At 39.7% G+C, this 16980-nt stretch overlaps 1 protein-coding gene across 12 annotated transcripts in view; it reads left to right on the top strand.

The window, feature by feature from the left end:
- The window catches only part of LOC132396778 (multiple PDZ domain protein), a 202091-nt gene that overhangs the window by 70453 nt on the left and 114658 nt on the right, over positions 1–16980 (top strand). For 11 of the 12 annotated variants that reach the window (XR_009513123.1, XM_059974663.1, XM_059974669.1 and 8 more), the window contains exons 16-21: positions 228–311; positions 6534–6719; positions 6934–7143; positions 10665–10790; positions 12916–13047; positions 14145–14271. Coding sequence is in view for 11 of the 12 variants with exons in the window: in XM_059974663.1 (XP_059830646.1) it covers positions 228–311; positions 6534–6719; positions 6934–7143; positions 10665–10790; positions 12916–13047; positions 14145–14271 (865 nt within the window). In the remaining variant the exon portion in view is untranslated. The remainder of the gene's footprint in view (positions 1–227; positions 312–6533; positions 6720–6933; positions 7144–10664; positions 10791–12915; positions 13048–14144; positions 14272–16980) is intronic. The other variant, XM_059974662.1, reaches the window with a different exon arrangement.

The following is a 16980-nucleotide window of genomic DNA, read 5'->3' as shown; positions in this document are numbered from 1 at the left end:
CCATTTTTATCATCGTGTTCAACTCCCTGGCTGTAATCTATTCATAAAATCTCTGTAAATGTAAAGAAAATTTTGCTCCAAAAAATCTAGCTGCCCAGCCTTCTCCAAGTTTCTAATTAGTATTTTAAAACTACAATGGCATGGAAGAGTTTTGTGTTAAGAAAGTATAGCTACAGTTTGCTGGGAAAAATAAAAATTCAGATGCAAATGTTGGAATTGTTTTCTAGGTGTTAGAATTTCTTCCTTCATCAGTACCTGTGGATTGGAACAGAGATCAAGGGGAAGCAGTCAGTGACAAAGGATTTTTGCAGGTATTGATTTCTATTTATTTCTCATCTTAGAATGATTTAAATTAATACTGAATCCATCTCCACTGGAATCTTTGTGTTGAATCATGTTAGATACAGCATAGATACACACAGAACTTACAGTCCTGAACAGATAAGGCTGGGTGAAGTCAACCAGTGAAACAGCATCAGCAGTGAAAGAAGCTTAGTAAAGTTTCTAATTGGGGCCCATTTCTCAGAACTGGATAGGGCTACAATTGAAAGAGCTGGAGGGTGTAGTCCCAGTAAAGACTATATGAGGTGGTAATGGAGCGTGAATACTGATTGCTGAGATTAGGGATATTAGGCATAATAATGGTAAACTATGAGAGAGCAGTTTACCTGAAGCTAGAAAATTTAGTGTTGACTCCAGTAAATTGCAAAAAAAAGACGTTCCTCTAGTTTTCATTTGGTGCCACTATGGCAGTGGAGGAGGCTGCAGATGGGTTAGAATAGGAGTAGAATTGGGAATGATTATGGCGTTTGAAAGGAAGCTCAGAATATCCCTGTGGTCTGAGCACAGATGATCTGCTAAGTGATCAACCTGTCTTTGTAGCTCTATTTTACATTGTATCTATTAGAAGATGCATACGTTTTTCAGGAAATGTATGTGTTTTGAGCTTAAACTATCCTTGACATCTCACTGTTTGCTCTTCCAAGATCTTTCTTTATTTCAAAAAAAAGTTTGGATCTCTTCTTAATTATGATCCCTTTAAGTTAAATCCCATCAGCTTTTGAAATCATTTACCTTTTTGCCAAAGTTTTTATTGAAAGCCATGTTTCCCAAGACTTCAGAAGCCTGGCAGTTCTCTTTTAAATTTGAGAAGTTATTTCAGTCAAAATGATTAGGACTTCTGTCTTTGCTTCCTTGTTGCATGAGTCAATAGGCTACGTTCATGGAGTGCAGAGGAAAAGGAAGTAATTGGAGGCTTCGTGCAGAGATTGACAGGGCCACAGAGGAGGAGCAGATGATAAGAGATCAGGTCGAAGATCAAGAGGTTTGCATGAAGGTGATTAGAAATATTAGGAAGACTAAGACTTGTAGGTGAATCATAGAATTCTTCCATAATTCTATGATTCACCTACAAGTGAATACCAAGATTGGAAAAAGATCATATATACCTTGACTGCAGATCGCAGGTTATGGATAAAATAGATGAACATGACCCAGTGATGTTAATTTATCATCATCATCATACAGCACAGAAATAGGCCTTTTGGCCCATTTATTAATTAGTCTAGTCCCATCAACCTGCTCTGGGACCATAGCCATCCATATCCCTGCCAGCGTGTACCCATCCAAATTTCTCTTAAATGTTGAAGTCGATCCCACATCCACCACTTCCACTGACGGCTCCTTCCACAATCTTACCACTATCTGAATGACGAGGTTCCTCCTTGTGTTCCCCTTAAACATTTCTCCTTTCACATTTAAACCCATAACCTCTATTTTGAGTCTCATCCATCGTCAGTGGAAAAAGCCCTCTACCACTTACCTTATCTATACCTCTCATAATTTTGTATATGTCTTTCATATTTCCCACCATTCTTCTAAACTCCAAGTAATAAAGTTTTAATCTATTCAACCTTACCTGTAACTCAGGAGCTCAAGTCCTCGCAGCATGCTTGTAAATTTTCTCTGCAATCTTTCAGTGTTATTGACATCTTTACTGTAGGCGATGAAAGCGGCATACAATGCACCAAATTAGGTCTCTCCAACGTCTTATCCAGCTTCAACATAACATCTCAGCTCGTTTACTGAATTCTTAGATTTATGAAGGCTAATATGCCAAAAACTTACTTTAGAACCCTATTTACCTGTGACACCACTTTCAAGGAATTATGGATCTGTATTCCCAGATGCCTCTGTTATGCCACACTCCCTAGTGCCCTACTGCTCGCCGTGTAGTTCCTGCCCTTGTTTGTCCTCCCAAAGTACAACACCTCATTAAATTCCATCTGCCATTTTTCAGTCCCTTTTTCCAGCTAGCCCAGATCCTGCTGTGAGCCTTGTTGTCCACTACGGCCCCAATTTTGGTGACATCTGCAAGTTTGCTGACACAGTTTACCAAATTATTATCCAATCAATGATATTGATATAAACAACAACAAACTCAACACTGGACCCTGCGGTGCATCACTAGTCACCCCTTAACAATAAGTACTCCTGTTTGAGTACTGTTGGGGGCGGGGCTCCCTGGGGGAAGCAACAGTGGCTGCGCCTCTGACACAGAGTCTGGCCCTGTGGCTCAGAAGGGTAGGGAAAGGAAGAGGCTGGCAGCAATGATAGGCAATTCTATAGTTTGGGGGTTAGACAAGCAATTCTATGGATGCAGGAAGGAAACACGGATGGTAGTTTGCCTTCCAGGTGCCAGAATCCAGAATGTTTCTGATAGCATACATGACATCCTGAAGTGGGAGGGAGAACAGCCAGAGGTCGTGGTGCATATTGGTACCAATGACATAGGTAGAAAAAGGGAGGAGGTCCTGAAAGCAGACTACAGGGAGTTAGGAAGGAAGTTGAAAAGCAGGACCACAAAGGTAGTAATCTCAGGATTACTGTCTGTGCCACGTGACAGTGAGTATAGGAATAGAGCGAGGTGGAGGATAAATGCATGGCTGAGGGATTGGAGCAGGGATTCAGATTTCTGGATCATTGAGACCTCTTTTGGGGCAGGAGTGACCTGTACACAAAAGATGGGTTGCACTTGAATACAAGGGGGACCAATATCCAGGCAGAGAAGTTTGCTAAGACTTTTGGGGAGAGATAAACTAGAATCGCGGGGGGTGGGGTGTGGGAACGGAACTGAAGAGATGGAGGAAGGGGTGGTTGGCTCACCAATTGAGAAAGCTTATAGACAGTTTGAGTGGGAGGATAGGTAGGTAATACAGAAGGGATACGCTCAGGCTGATGGTTTGAGATGTGTCTACCTTAATGCAAGGGGTATCATGAACAAAGCGGATGAACTTAGAGCATGGATCAGTACTTGAATCTATGATATTGTGGCCATTACAGAGATTTAGATGGCTCAGGGGGAAGAATGGCTACTTGGAGTGCCAGGCTTTAGATTTTTCTGAAAGGACAAGGATGGAGGCAAAGGAGGTGGGAGCGTGGCAGTGCTGATTAGAGATAGTGTCACGGCTGTAGAAAAGGAGAAAGTCATGGAGGGGTTGTCTAAGGAGTCTCTGTGGGTGGAAATTATGAAGAGGAAGGGGTCAATAACTCTACTGGGTGCTTTATATAGCCACCCAATGGTTACAGAGACATTAAGGTGCAGATAAGGAGGCAGATTCTGGAAAGGTGTAATAATAATGGTTGTTGTGGTGGGAGATTTTAATTTCCCCGATATTGATTGGCATCTCCCTAGAGCAAGGGGTTTAGATGGGGTGGAGTTTGTTATTGGTGTTCAAAAAGGTTTCCTGACACAATATGTAGATAAGCCAACTAAAGGAGGGGCTATACTTGGTCTACTATTGGGCAATGAGCCTGGTCAGGTGTCAGGTCTCTCTGTGGGAGAGCATTTGGAGATTCTGATCACAATTCTATCTCCTTTATCATAACATTGGAGAGGGATAGGAACAGACAATTTGGGAAAGCATATAATTGGAGTAAGAGGAAATATGAAGCTATCAGTCAAGCACTTAAAAGTGTAAATTGGGAACAGATGTTCTCTGTGAAATGTACGGCAGAAATGTGGTAAATGTTCAGGGGATATTTGCGTGGTGTTCTGCATAGGTGCATTCCAATGAGACGGAAAGGATGGTAGGGTATAGGAACTACGGTGTACAAAGGCTGTTGAAAATTTAGTCGAAGAAAATAAAAACTTACAAAAGGTTTTAAAAACTAGGTAATGATAGAGATCTAGAAAAATATAAGGCTAGTAGGAAGGAGCTTAAGAATGAAATTGAATGAGAGCCAGAAGTGGCCATGAGAAGGCCTTGGCAAGCAGGATTAAGGAAAACCCCAAGGCATTCTACAACTATGTGAATAGCAAGAGAATAAGATGTCAGAGATTAGGACCAGTCAAGTACGACAGTGGAAAAGTGTGTATGGAACTGAGGGGATAGCGGAGATACTTCATGTATACGTCAGTATTCACTACGGAAAAAAATCTTGGCAATTGTAGGCATGACTTAACAGCAGATTAAAAAGCTTGAACATATAGACATAAAGAAAGAGGACATGCTGGAGCTTTTGGAAAGCATCAAATTGGATCAGTCTCTGGGAACGGACAAGCTGTACCCCAGGCAAGGGTGGGAGGTGAAGGAGGAGATTGCTGAGCCTCTGGCAATGATCTTTGCATCATCAATGGGAATGGGAGAGGTTCCGGAGGATTGGAGGGTTGCAGATATTGTTCCCTTATTGAAAAAAGGGAGATGAGATAGTCCAGGAAATTATAGACCTGTGAGTCTTACTTCAGTGGTTGGTAAGTTGATGGAGAAAATCCTGGAGAGGCAGGATTTATGAATAGTTGAAGAGGCATAATATGATTAGGAGTAGTTAGCATGACTTTGTCAAAGGCAGGTCGTGCCTTACTGGCCTGATTGACTTTTTTGAGGATGTGACTAAACACATTGATGAAGGTGGAGCAATAGATGTAGTGTATATGGATTTCTGCAAGGTATTTGATAAGTTGCTCAATGCAAGGCTTATTGAGAAAGTAAGGAGGCATATGATCCAAGGGGACCTTGATTTGTGAATCCAGAATTGATTTGCCCACAGAAGGCAGAGAGTGGTTATAGACAGGTCATATTCTGCATGGAGTTTGGTGACCAGTGATGTTCCTCAGGGATCTGTTCTAGGACCTCTTTGTGATTTTTATAAATGACCTGGATGAAGAAGTGGAGGGATGGGTTAGTAAATTTGCTGATGACACAAAGATTGGGGGTGTTGTGAGTATGTGGAGGGCTGTCAGAGGTTCCTGCGGGACATTGATAGGATGCAAAACTGGGCTGAGGAGTGGCAGATGGAGTTCAACCCAAATAAGTGTGAAGTGGTTCATTTTGGTAGATCAAATATGATGGCAGAATATAGTATTAATAATAAGACTCTTGGCAGTGTGGAGGATCAGAGGAATCTTGGGATCCGAGTCCATAGGATACTGAAAGCTGCTGTGCAAGTTGACTCTGTAGTTAAGAAGGCATATGGTGCATTGGCCTTCATATGGTGCATTGGCCATGGGATTGTGTTAAAGAGCCGAGAGGTAATGTTATAGCTGTATAGAACCCTGGTCAGACCCCACTTGGAATACTATGCTCAGTGCTGGTCACCTCACTACAGGAAGGATGTGGAAACTATAGAAGGAGTATTTGAGGATAGGCAGGTAAGGAGATAAGGTGAGATAAAGTGCTGCCCTCCCCCGCTCCTCATTCCCCATTCCCATTTTCCTCTCTTACCTAATCTCCTTACCTGCCTATCACCTCTCTCTGGTGCTTCATCCCCCTTTTCTTCTTCCATGGCCTTCTGTCATCTCCTGTCAACTTTCCCCTTCTCTAGACCTGTATCACTTTCACCAATCAACTTCCCAGCTTTTCACTTTGCCCTTCTCTGTCCTTTGCCCCCCCCCACCCAGTTTCACTTATCACCTTGTGGTTCTTCCTCCCTCCCCCCACTTTCTTAATCTGACTCCTCATCTTTATTTCCAGTCCTCATGAAGGGTCTTGGCCTGCAACATAAACTACTCTCTTTTCCATAGTTGCTACCTGTCCTGCTGAGTTCTGTGTTGCTTGGAATTCCAGCATTTGCAGATTTTCCCTTGTTTGTGTTTATATCAATATTGTCATTGACCATTCTATTCTAAAGTCTTTCTTATATTACTCTAATCAGGTCCATGCCAATCATCAATCATCTATTCTACACACTACTCCTCCAAGAATCCCACTTTCTATTCTCCTTAAATCATGAACCCACATTTTACCACTCATCTATCCACGAAGGGCAATTTATCATGGTCAATTAACCTATTAGCCTGCACGTCTTTGTAATGCAGGAAAAATTGGAGCAGTTGGAAGAAACTTGCATGGTTATAGGTAGAATAATGAACTCCACATCCATGGTCAGGACTGAATTTGGGTCTCTAGTGCTATGAAGCAGCAGCTCTACCTGATGTGCCACTATGCTGCCCTATTTGGTAACTTATTATGTACCACTCCATTAATTCTTTCTGAAAATGACTTCTTTAATAAATAAAATTGATATTTTTACAGATGCATGTTGATAATGAATTCACAGCAACCTCTGAGACAGAGAACAGTGCTGTGGTTGACCTGGACAGTGAGCAAAGTTGTGTGGATGTGCAAGGATCTCACCTGGCTATGTGGGAAGATGAAATCCAAAACATAGAATTAGAAAAAGGTAGTTCTGGGCTTGGTTTCAGCATTTTGGATTATCAGGTGAGTGATTATCATCTTACCTTCAGAGTTGTATGGTAGGACCTTCCAAGTTTTAAATTGTTAGTTTTAATTGTGTATTCCTTCCATCAAAAGAAATGTAAATTATAGCGAGGTGTACTTGAAAGCAAGTACTACATCTGGTTAAATAAGTAGAGATTTAAATTTAAAGGAGTCTTTTTCGCTTTGATACTATTTTTTACATTTGCTATCTCAGGATCCAGTTGACCCGCTTAGGACAGTCATTGTAATTCGGTCATTAGTACCAAATGGTGTGGCTGAGCAAGATGGTAGACTTCTTCCAGGGGACCGACTCATGTTTGTCAACAGTATTAATCTGGAGAATGCAACTCTTGACGAAGCTGTTCAGGCGCTGAAAGGTGCATCAGGAGGCAAAGTTAGAATTGGTGTAGCCAAGCCTTTGCCGGTAAGTTTACATTTAAACGGTTTTGATATGAGAGTAATAGTAACATAAATTGTGGTATTTTTCCAGTGCACAGAATAAACTCTGTTTACATGGTGGTACTTAATCCAATATGTTGTATTTGAAGTGGGCTGTATATCCAAAATTAATTGGATTCATTGAAAAAAGAATATATAATTTGTTTTACTTATATATTAGATATAATATGGATGCAATGAAAAGATATTTTTCATTCTTAGCTTCTGGTCTTTATTTCTGTGCATACAGATCTGCTGCCTGAAATTTGAAAAATGCAGAAGAGCTCTTCACTTAACATCAGGGCTCTTTTGTAAAAAAAAATGTTTAAAAAGTTGAGGGAATTCTTAAGATGAAAAGTGCTGACTATTTTTTTCCATGTCTACTTCAGGCCTGAAAGGAACTGCTGATAGTCACTGAGAAGTGGTAGGGAGGATAATGTAGAAGGATTGCTGTGGGTCTGAGTGAGGTCTCAGCCTCTGTACTCTCCACATTTTACAGAGGAGGAAAAATACTTGACTATTTTGCAACAATTAAGCCCAAGTTTCACTTGGTCCTTTCTTGGTCATTCAGTTCTCAGCACAAAACATGCTCTTCATTTTGGTGTTTTTAGTTCCGTGAGAAATGCAGGGTCATCTGTGTAATTAATTCCATTTTTCTCCCTACTGCACTAAATAGCCACTTTATTTGATACAGGAGTGGAGCCTAGTGTGGTCTTCTGCTATAGATTCAACGTGTTGTGCATTCAATGATGCTCTTCTGTAATGCATGGTTATTTGAATTACTGTCATCTTTCTGTAAGCTTGAACCAGTCTGGCCATTCTCTAACTTCTCATTAACAAGGTGTTCTTGCCCACAACTGCATTCACTGGATTTTTTTTTGATATTCACACCATTCTCTGTAAACTGATCAGCAATTGCTGAGATACTCAAACTGCCCTGTATGGCATCAACAGTCATTCCATGGTCAAAGTCAGTTAGATTATATTTCTTCCCCATTCTGATGTTTGGACTGAACAATAACTGAACCTCTTGACCATGTCTGCATGCTTGTATGCATTGAGTTGCTGCCACGTGATTGGTTGATTAGATATGTTCATTAACAAGGAGGTCTACAGGTGTACCCATTCAAGTGGCCAGTGAGTGTATTCCTCTTCCCAGCTAGGAACTAGTTATCTCAGTCATTCCTTGTGTCTCCTCCCTTGCTCGCTCCCTCCCTCATACCCTTGTTCTCATTGTCTTTCTCTTCTCCCCCACCCCCCGATCCAAATAGCCCAATGATCCTTCGAGCTGTTTTTACACACCTGCCTTTGTAAACATCTTAATAGTAGGAAGTTCATATCAACAGATGGGCTGGGCTGTCCGCACCACTCTCTGCAGAGTCCTGTGATTGAGGGGAGTACAGTTCCCATACCAGGCAATGATGCAGTCAGTCAGGATGCTCTCAGTAGTGCCTCTATAAAAAGTTCTTAGGATTTGGGGGCCCATATCAAACTTCAACCATCTGAGGTGAAAGAGGCTCTGATGTTTATGCCGAGAAACTTAAAGCTGTTCATCATCTCAACCCCAGATCTATTGTTGTCAGTAGGGGCTAACCTGTCTCCATTCCTCCTGTAGTCCACAACCAGCTTCTTTGTTTTTGCGACTTTGAGAGAAAGATAGTTTTCTTGACACCTCTGTGTCAGGGTGATAAGTTTCTTTCTGTAGGCTGCCTCGTTATTATTTGAGGTTAGGCCAATCAGTGTAGTATCATCAGCAAATTTAATTAGCAGATTGGAGCTGTGGGTGGAGAGACAGTCATGAGTATACAGAGAGTAAAGGAGGGGACTTAGCACATAGCCCTGAGGGACACCTTTTTTGAGGGTCAGAGGGACAGAGGTGAGGGTGCCACTCTTACCACCTGTCAGTGATCTGACAGGAAGTCCAATATCCAGCTACACAAGGCAGGGTGAAGGATGAGATCTCTGAGCTGCTTGTTGAACCTGGAGGGAATTATGATGTTGAATACTGAACTGTAGTCTAAGAACAGTTGGATTTTAGTTAAAATTGGGTATTTGGGCCTAATGGAGTACTGGAGGAAATAAGACTAAAGAATTCAAAATTAGACACTAATCTTTTTAATTCCCATCCAACCAAACTGAACATTTCAACCAAATTTGAGATGCATGCGAATCAAGTACAATCCTAGGGACATTTTATTCTGTTTTGTGCTCTGTTGACATTTAGTATGAGACTGCTTTAGTCACTGGAGTTGCCTTATATAATCACTAGGAAGGTGTTGCTAGTATCTGTACAATACTATCCTCTGAAGAATTGATTAATGGTAGTTGTAATTACAAAAAAAAATGCTGATTTCAGCTCCACTTGGATTTAGTGGTTATTTTGCTTCAAAAGACTGTCTTTGTGAAAATTCCCATATTGTAAATTCCAGTAAGGTTCTGTAATTGTGATTTATTTCAATATAATTGTGTGTTCTACAATAATCTATAAAGTCAGTAGAGGAAATGCTCAATAGTTACTGAAGTATTGGCTTATGATTATAACATTTTAATTGAGTAGCCAATATAATTGAGCTGAAACACCATCATTTTGTTGTGCTGCATTGTATCTCTATGCTGTGTGTGCAAATGCTGAAAATGGTAAACTTTTTACATTTTAATCATGTTGCTAGTTTGAAAGTTTTAAATGTAGTCTTTTTTTTCCAATTCCAGATAAGTGACAGATTTTTCAATTTCAAAAAAACAGCTTGTATTTATTCAAGTGTATTTAAAGTATATGCATCCAGCTTTCTAGATATTTTGTGTGTTTTTTAATAGGTGAAGCAATCATATTGTAAAATAAACTGTGGGAAGTAGCAGAATTGCATGTAATGTAGGGAGATACAAGTCTGCAGATGCTGAAATCTGGACCCAAAAAACTGTGCTTGAAGTGTGTTGGTTTTACTTGTTTTGGGTTCTATGTATCAATAATTTTAAACATATTCTCCAATTTAATAGAATATATTGATTTTCTGCCACCCCCCCCCCCCCCCAAACCACCACTAAGTGATACAACCCTTATATTCTCAATAACCTTTGAAGACCGTCACTGTAAATGTGTTGAAAACTTGGATATCCTCATAAGTTAGTTTCATGACCATCACAGTAGCATAGCAGTTAGCTCAACGCTGTTACGGTTTGGGGCGTTCCAGATTTCGGCACTCATTAAAGGTGTAAAGAGTTTGTATGTTCTCCCTATGACCATGTGGATTTGTTCTGAGCACTCCATTTTCCTCCCATAGTCCAAAGATGTACTGGTTAGGTGGTTATTTTGGCATTGTAAATTGTCCAGCGATTAGGTTAATGTAAATAAATTGCTTGTCAATACGCCCAACAGGTCTGGAAGAGCCTGTTGGTTGCTGTGTCTCTAAATAAATATTGTAAATTAAATGTCTTCCAATGAATCATGGTGTTTCCATTTATCTGTGCTGCATGTGGTATACTCAAACTTCTCAAACTTCACTCTTTCAGCAGTTTTCTCCAGAGGAGGGGGATGTGCCTACCAATGAAGAATCTGTGCTGTCCTTTTATCAGCCTGGTGATGGTGATGAGGAGGAGGCTGGCGATGCTGCTGTTTTTCATGCAGAATTAGCAATGGTTAGTTGACTTGTGTTTCTGATGCACTCATAAGTGCATCTCCTTAACTGTACCTTTCGGCCTATTAGCAGTGATCTGGCATCATAATTAGTGGTAATACACATGCTTGATCTAGACTGGGAATACAAATTAAACTTGAATTGGCTTCTTAAAATGAGATCAAAGGGTAGATCAACCAAATAGCTATTAACTCACAGCTCTATATTATCCTTAATAGCCAGTATCTTTGTTTGTGTAGAGAATATTGGACTTAAGAGGACACAGCATTTGTTTATTAGACTGATACATAAATCCCAAAGATTCAATAATTAAGTGAGATTACATAAACATTCAAAGGATTCAAAGGATATGTTAGAAAACTTGAATGAAATTTTCAGTCTATTCCCTCTGGGTTAGAGAGGAACTTGCAGTGCGAGTATCGTGTTACCACAGTCTATATTAGAGATGGGGAAAAGATTCAGCAGAAAGGTTAAGACATAGAAGGGTCCAAATTGAAAAGCTATCTGGGGCACATGAAGATTGGCACCGGGTTTAAGAGATCAGCAAGTTCAATGTGTGCTGCAAAGTTGGCATATGAGGAAGGAGTTTCAGTTCTTGTGACCCTGGCACTGGTATTAGAAAAGGAAGGAGCTGTTCCATTGCAGCAAACATCACTTGCATCCTGCTGGGGAACTAGATAACAAGATAAAAGAAAGTTAAGTTAAGAAGTTGTAACACTAAAAAGGAAGGAAAGCCACTTCTGGAATATAGCAATATGATTATTGAAAAGCAGAGTATAATAGGAAGTGCATTAGCTTTTAATAATTACATCTGCAAAAATGTCAGTGGAAGGAAAAATGGCAAGAAAGCCAAAATTCAAGATTATATGAATGCGCTGAATATTGATAAACAAGATCAGTGAATTTGTAGTGCAAGTTAAAGTATGAAGTAATATTCATTATGGATATGGTTGCAGGATGACCGAGGCTGAGTTTTATATATTCTAGTATACTTGACATTTTATAAGTATAAGCAAATGAAAGAGGAGCGAATTAGCTCTGTTCCTAAAGGTTGAGAAGATCAGACAGGAGAATCAATCAGATAGTAAGAAGAGATCAGGAACTGTGAAGCAAAGTAGTTATTCTTGATGTAATATATGTCTCTGGGGAGGTATATTAATAAAGAAATGAAGAAAACATGTTGTAAGGGTATTGCCGCATCACAAACAGCTGTAATTTTAACATGGATTTAATCCCCCATCTGAGATGTAAAATCTCTGTACAAGAAACAATATTTTTTTGAGATTTTAGTTCTTGAATCAGATTATTGGTGCCTGTCAAATGCTCACAGATGAAAATGGCTAAGAAAGGAAGGGCAACAGAAAGTGGAATGCACAATTAAACGTAAATGAGTCATTTGGACTTTATTCCTCGCTCCACCCTTCAGCAAAACCATGGCTAATCTTCTACCTCAGTTTTAATTTCCATATTTTTCACTATATTCCTTGATTGAACTTAACTGTCTGCTGCTCCTCTATGTTGGCTTACAATGTCTGGTATTTAAGAATAGCCAACTGGGCATGATTCTATACATCTTCCTAATAACTCTTGAAGAGGTGATAGTGAGCTGCAGTCCTGATGAAGGTATTCTTATACCTTTGTTTTGTGGCAGGTGTAGGATTTAGATCCAAGAATGATGAAATAATATTTCCAGGTCAGAAAGTTGAATGATTTTGAAGAAAAGATGGTGGTAATGGTGTTCCCATGCATCTGATAAACTGACAGTTTCTTATTTTAATTAATGTTATAGTAATAACATTATAGCAATAAATTCATAGTTTATGCATCTTGACCTGATCTTGCATTCTTTAATGTTCTGACATACAACTGTATGTCCCTTTTCCAAAGCCATTTTTGAGAAGATATGGTCAGTAACAGGAAGCTGTTTCATAATAGATTGCAATCACAATAGATTCCAGTAACAGGTATTACCATTATCTGTGCTCAATAGACTGCTTTGTTTCCCTGTCATTTCTCACTGGTTATGGGAACCTTATTTAGTTCAGGATGTTTGTTTTAACAACAGATAACACTTGATTTTTTTTTCCTTTGCACATGTAAAGAGTAATCTCTAAATGTGTTTCTAGGTAGAAGCAACTGAAAGTGACTTTGCTGATGAAAAGATATTTGAGAGTGAGGATCTTCATCAGGTCTCCACTGTGGCAATGCATGGCAGTGCATGCAGTGAAGATCTCTCAATTCCATCATCATTTTGCAAGGTATTGAAGCTGCATTACTCTCTTTGAACATGCCACTATAAAAATAAACGTTTTTAATTTATATAGTACTCTAACAGAAAATGCTGCCTTTTCAATGGGATTGCTTAAATTGTATATTATCAGCATAGGTACAAAAAGGAATTCCAAAGGGGAGGATCAAATCAGCTAATGTCTCTGAAATTAATAATTAAAAAAGAAAATTGCGCATGTAGGAGCAGTTTGGGATAATGTGAATTTGTATGAAGAGGTTCACTTGCTTATAATAACAGGAATATCCCTATTTCCTTTCTTGAACAAAGATACATTATTTGCTACCCCCATTCCTCTAGTAGCTCGCCTGTTGTTGGTGATGAAATAAAGATCTTTGTCAAAGCCCCACCATTCTCCTCATTTGTTGCTTTCAATATTCTGGGATGAATGCCATCAGCCCCTGAGGACTTATCCAATTTAATGCTTTCAGAAGACCTATCATTATGTCCTTAATTTCAAAATGTCCCAGCATTTTAGCATGCTCCTCTCTGCCTTCACTATCCTCAAAATCCTTATTGTCAGTAAATATTTACACAAAGTCCTTATTTAATACCTTATCCACTTGCTCTGATTCCAAGAAAAAGAGTCCTCCTTTATCCTCAAGTGGACTTTAACCCCTCCTTTGTTACCCTCTTTTTCTTAAAACAAATGCCTTGGGATTCTCCTTGATACTGCTCAGCAAGGACATTTCTTGGCACCCTTAGGCCTTCCTAATCACCTACTTGAGCACGTTCCTGCTGACTTTATATTCCACATAGGCCCAGTTTGATTCTAACTTTCTAAACCTATGTATGCTCCCTTTCTCTGTGTGACTACATTTAGTGACCTCTTGGGTTATTTAAGGTTACCTTAATCTCACCATCCTTGTCATTATTTCTTACTAGAACATGCGGATCCTGAATTCTGATCAGCTAATCTTTACACAACTCAAATATATCAAATATGGACTTGTTTGACAGCAGCAGTAACCTGATTAATACCCCGACTAATTCCGTAAAACCAGGACAGTACATTTTCTCCTCTACTTGGATATATTTTTAATATACAATTATTTTTATGTTTTAAAGGATGTATATGAAAACTCATTGGGTGATTGTAGTGTATCCTCAGCTGAAGAGAATGAAGAGCGACGGATGTCCTTTGCCAGAAGATTTGTGAAAACAATTTCCATTGCAAAAGGCAATGCTAGTCTTGGTATGTGCTCAGTATAATTTTATCAGCCTGCTGCTAAAGATATGTTTTTGCAGTAATTTATTAAACTTTTGTGATTATTATATAGTGCAATACTTCTTTATGAATGCTTATTTTATACCTGAGGCTGTCACAAAGGTTTTCAGAATGATCGTGCAAAACTCCTGGGGTAGCAATATTTCGGCAGTCGTCGGTTACAGAACAGAGTGAAGGTGTGAGCTCTTTTACATCGGAAGCATAAGTCATTTCAGGACTGGTTGTGTACAGCTCTTGTTTCTGCTGCAAAATGTTCTTCATTTGTCATAGGTCTTCTGCTAATAGCATCATAAGATTAAAAGTTGATCGGAATAAGTTTTTAATATTACTGGCTTACGTCATAAAGTTTGTTGTTTTGGAGCAGCAGTACGTTGCAATACGTAATAAATGCTATGAATTACAATAAGACGTATATATAAAAAGTAACTTAAATAAGAAGTGCAAAAAGAGAGGGGGAAAATTCTGAAGTAGTGTTTGTGGATTCATTGTCCATTCAGAAATCTGATGGCAGAGGCGAAAACGCTGTTCCTTGAAACGTTGACTGTATCTTCAGGCTCTTGTACCACATCCTTGACGGTAGCAATGAGAAGAGGGTAGGTTATGTCCTGGGTGATGGAGGTCCTTAATGATGGATGCTGCCTGTTTGGGGAATTGCCTTTTGAAGGTATCCTATTTGCTGGAGAAGCTGGTGGTCACGATGGAGTTGGCTGAGATTACAAGATTCTGCAGCTTTTTCCAATCCTGTGCAGTGGCCCCTCTATACCAGACGGTATAGAAATTTTGTGAGTGTCTTTGGTGACATACCAATTCTCCCCAAACTCCTAATGAAATATACTGCTCTCATGCCTTCTTTGGATACTTAAAATATATATTTAAAAAAATGATAAAATCTACAGATGCTGGAAATCCAAGCAACGCACACAAAATACTGGAGGAACTCAGCACGCCAGGCAACATCTAGAAGAGTAAACTCTCAACATTTAGGGCCGAAGCCCTTCATCAGTCCTGATGAAGGGTCTCTGCCAGAAACGTTGACTGTTTACTCTTTTACAATAAAACTTAGATTATTTGACATGCTCAGGACTTAAGTGTTGTTAGTTGGCAGATTTTCTAGAGTATTCACTGTTATTTCTATTAATATCCAACACATTTTTAATTCACTTTATTCAGACATTACATTGCTTATAATATATTTTCCAGTGAACCTGGTAGATTTAACGGGAGCGCAAGAAATGGTGCCCCAGCAAACAGCTCTCCAGATTATTGAGGCACACAAACCGCCAAACTTAATGAAAAGGCTGTGGTCCTCTTGGAGGACAGATCACAATTAACAAGACTATTAACCATATAAACATATAACAATTACAGCACAGAAATAGGCCATCTCGGCCCTTCTAGTCCATGCCGAACACTTACGCTCACCTAGTCCCACCAACCTGCACTCAGCCCATAACCCTCCATTCCTTTCCTGTCCATATACTTATCCAATTTTACTTTAAATGACAATATCAAACCTGTCGCTACCACTTCTACTGGAAGCTTGTTCCACACAGCTACCACTCTCTGAGTAAAGAACGTTCCCCTTGTATACACCGGAATTTTGAAGGATGAGAGGGGATCTGCTTGAAACAAATAAGATTATTAAGGGATTGGACACTCTGGAGACAGGAAGCATGTTCCTGCTGATGGCTGAGTCCAGAACTAGAGGCCACAGTTTAAGAATAAGGGGTAGGCCATTTAGAACAGAGATGCGGAAAAACTTTTTCACCCATAGAGTGGTGGATATGTGGAATGCTCTGCCCCAGAAGTCAGTGGAGGCCAAGTCTCTGGGTGCATTCAAGAGAGAGTTAGATAGAGCTCTTACAGATAGTGGGGTCAAGGGATGTGGGGAGAGGGCAGGAACGGGGTACTGATTATGTATGATCAGCCATGATCACGGTGAATGGCAGTGCTGGCTAGGAGGGCCAAATGGCCTACTCCTACATCTACTGTCTACTGTCTATTGTTACCCATAAACTTTTGCCCCTTAACTCTCAACTCATGTCCTCTTGTTTGAATCTCCCCTACTCTCAATGGAAAAAGCCTATCCACGTCAACTCTATCTATCCCCCTCATAATTTTAAATACCTCTATCAAGTTCCCCCTCAACCTTCTACACTCCAAAGAATAAAGACCTAACTTGTTCAACCTTTCTCTGTAACTTAGATGCTGAAACCCAGGTAACATTCTAGTAAATCTTCTCTGTACTCTCTCTATTTTGTTGACATCTTTTCTGTAATTCATTGACCAGAACTGTACACAATACTCCAAATTTGGCCTTACCAATGCCTTGTCAATTTTAACATTGCATCCCAACTCCTATAGTCAATGCTCTAATTTATAAAGGCCAGCATACCAAAAGCTTTCTTCACCACCCTATCCACATGAGATTCCACCTTCAAGGAACTATGCACCATTATTCCTAGATCACTCTGTTCTACTGCATTCTTCAGTACCCAACTCATTTAACATGTATGTCCTATTTTGATTATTCCTACCCAAATGTAACACCTCACACTTAACAGCATTAAAATCCATCTGCCATCTTTCAGCCCACTCTTCTAACTGGCCTAAATCTCTCTGCAAGCTTTGAAAACCAACTTCATTATCCACAATGCCACCTATCTTACTATCATC

Source organism: Hypanus sabinus, chromosome 7 (assembly GCF_030144855.1).
Source record: "Hypanus sabinus isolate sHypSab1 chromosome 7, sHypSab1.hap1, whole genome shotgun sequence".
Taxonomy (NCBI): Eukaryota; Metazoa; Chordata; class Chondrichthyes; order Myliobatiformes; family Dasyatidae; genus Hypanus; species Hypanus sabinus.
The sequence above is the reverse complement of the archived record's forward strand: the minus strand, read 5'-3'. Positions and strand labels throughout refer to the sequence as shown.